This window comes from Cynara cardunculus (assembly GCF_001531365.2).
Source record: "Cynara cardunculus var. scolymus isolate 2C chromosome LG 14, CcrdV1, whole genome shotgun sequence".
Classification (NCBI taxonomy): Eukaryota; Viridiplantae; Streptophyta; class Magnoliopsida; order Asterales; family Asteraceae; genus Cynara; species Cynara cardunculus.
This window is the reverse complement of record NC_037541.1, coordinates 6913000-6915961: the sequence shown is the minus strand read 5'-3', so window position 1 is coordinate 6915961 and position 2962 is coordinate 6913000. Positions and strand designations below refer to the sequence as shown.

Here is a 2962-nt window from a genome sequence, read left to right as displayed (position 1 = left end):
ACTAAAAAATTCGAGTCAAAATTTGATATAATAAAGACCGGTTTAGAAAAGCATGATTCATGACTTAATTATGAAAAATTAAAATATGAAATAATATCTATTTGTTTGATGTTTACAGATRTAYACGTGTCTATGTATRATTAAATAAGTTAATATTTGTTTGTTATAATTGATCTTTCAAGTATTTTGTCAACATTTTAATATTTTATTAAATTATATATAAATCAATTATCAATTTTCAGACTTGGGATCATGTGAGACCAACMTGTTTTCGTGAGACCCGTGAGGCCACTTTTTTACATTTGAAACTTCACATTAAAATGCTGTGAAAATAACCTTCACAGTGTTTTTGCTGTGAATGTACGCATTTTTTTTACGTTCACAGTGTTTTTGCTGTGAAGTTTCAAGTGTAAAAATGTGGTTTCACGGGTCTCACGAAAACAGACTGGTCTCACATGAACTTAACCCTCAATTTTCATATAGAATATTTGTATCTTTTTTAAATCTAGATATCTTTCTAACACCACGGGTTTTTATCAAGTTTCATGATCTAAGAAGAATTTTAGCTTTTCATATATAAATCAATAAGAATAAAATTAGAAAATGTGTGATATTTATGCAAACGTAATCTTTTTGGTTATTTTAGTGAATCCTCAAGCTATTTTGTGTAATTTGATTCGTAAGGGATTGTTCTTTAAACTAGAATATTGGTTAGGAGGTGCTGAATGCACGCTCGTGTAATCTAGCTTGAGCCGAGATCGTTAGACGTCACCATATGGTGGGAGTTAAAGGGATTGCACCCCTTACAGTGTATGCACTAAATGTTACTCATGAAAAAAAGTTCAATTCTGATCACTTTTCTAACCTTTTAAAAAAAATCTTATTGATACAGAATATGTTTACGGGAGGCACTGATACAAGTGCAATGACAATAGAATGGGCAATGTCCGAAATGATGAAAAACCCGAATGTGATGGAGAAGGCACAAAAAGAAGTGAGAGAAACATTCAAGGGAAAAAAAACAATCGTCGAGGCCGACTTAGAAGATTTGGTTTACCTTAAACTCATAATCAAAGAAACTCTGAGGCTTCATCCTCCTCTCCCTTTGTTACTTCCAAGGGAATGTATAGAGCAGTGTCAGATTGATGGTTACGATATACCATTAAAAACAAAAGTGATTGTCAATGCTTTTGCATGTGCAGTCGATCCTGAATACTGGGATGATGCAGAAAGCTTCAAGCCAGAGAGATTTGACAAGTCTTCAGTTGACTTCATGGGCACAAACTTTGAGTTTGTTCCTTTTGGAGCAGGGAGGCGGATGTGTCCTGGGATTACTTTTGGTTTGATTTCTATTGAGTTTGCTCTTGCTCAAATGCTATATTACTTCAATTGGCAACTTCCTTCTGGATTAAGTCCTAAAGATGTAGACATGACAGAGAATGACGAGCTACTGCAACAAAAAAAGTTCCTCTGTCGGTAACGCCAACTCTCAATTCTTCAATTTGACGAGCAACTCGAGAGAACAAATAAGAGTGATGGTTTTTCCATGTTATATAGCAATAAATTGAATGTGGTATCTTTCTCTACATGTAATATGTAGTTTCACTTAACTTCAGATTAAATTCAATAGTATACAAATAATTTCATTTTCTCTATGTTGAGGCAATCTACGAAACTATCAGAGTGAAAAAAGGGTATGGTGTTGTGATTTGTATTTGTTTAGTCAGATGTTTATGTTATTTCTCGAGACTTTCTTTATGAAGGGAAAAGAGGGAAACTGAGGGGAAAAGAAAAATATCTTGTTTTTAAGAGGGAAAGAAAAAAATGAAGGAAAATAAACGATTATTTTCCTCCCAAATATGGGAGGAAGAGAATGAAAGAGATAATACCCCTTAAAAATCACACATCTACTTATCAATTACAAAAAGTGAGAAAAACAAGTGAAGGTAGTATATTTATAAGAATGATATATTTCCTTTCCTTTATCTCATATTTAAGAAGTTAATTTGTTTTCCTTTTTCATCATTCTCTTCCATTTCAACAACACAAATAAAACAAACTATTTACTTTTGTAACATATAGATTTTCAAGTCAGATCACCCATCCGCCTAGGCAAGTGACCTGGGTCAGGACCATGGTCGCATATCCCTCTGGAAAGTGGGATCTTGGAGTACGTGAGCCTGTGCATAATTGCAGTGGCTAACAAACAGTTCATATTGGACAATGCAAGTGTACACTAGTTACTGTGATTGTCACTCAAATGATAAAGTTGTAACAATCATAATCGTATCGTCAAGGATTGGACTTCAAGGTTTCGAGTATTAAGGACCACACTGATTTCAATTACAAAGAAGAATATATATTTAAGCCTTACCCAATAACTTATGTCGGAATTCAGTTGAATGTAGTGGACACTCTGCTACTATACAAGTCACTCTCTACCAAGATGTAACCTCGACAGTAAGTCTTCATTGTCTTCTAGAGTGACTACTAACCACTCTCCTCAAAAGTGGCTACTATGCTAACCCATGAATTCGTAACAATGATTATTATAGAACCTTCTAAGTCCTAAGCTCAATTAGTAATAAAAGGCATTACATATTATTATGCCACGCAAGTACCCAGTAGTAAGTATCCAATGTCCCTACAAAGTGACCACTATCATCATGAAGTGTCTGCTGTCCTGACAAAGTAGCCACTATGCCAACCCATGAATTTGTAACCACGATTATTATAGATGTTTCTGAGTCCTCAAACCCAATCGTTTATAAGAGACAATTCACATTCCTATGTGACACAAATACTCTAGCAAAAGGAATGTGTATCATTACTTGTTGTGCAAAACCCGAATTCCTCTATGGTCATAAGAACTCTTCCAAGTTTTTTTGCATCACTTGAGAAATTGTCACTATGTATAGCCTAATCTAGACCCTTGAGAAATTGTCACTATGTCTAGCCTAAT

The 2962-nt window shown here is 34.3% G+C and overlaps 1 protein-coding gene across 1 annotated transcript; it reads left to right on the top strand.

Annotated features, from left to right (window-relative positions):
• The first annotated feature begins 775 nt into the window (after nucleotides 1–775).
• Nucleotides 776–1480, top strand: LOC112526381 (premnaspirodiene oxygenase-like). The gene has a single exon (XM_025136668.1). The coding sequence runs from the start codon at nucleotides 776–778 to the stop codon at nucleotides 1478–1480; it is 705 nt and encodes a 234-aa protein (XP_024992436.1).
• The last annotated feature ends 1482 nt before the right edge of the window (nucleotides 1481–2962 follow it).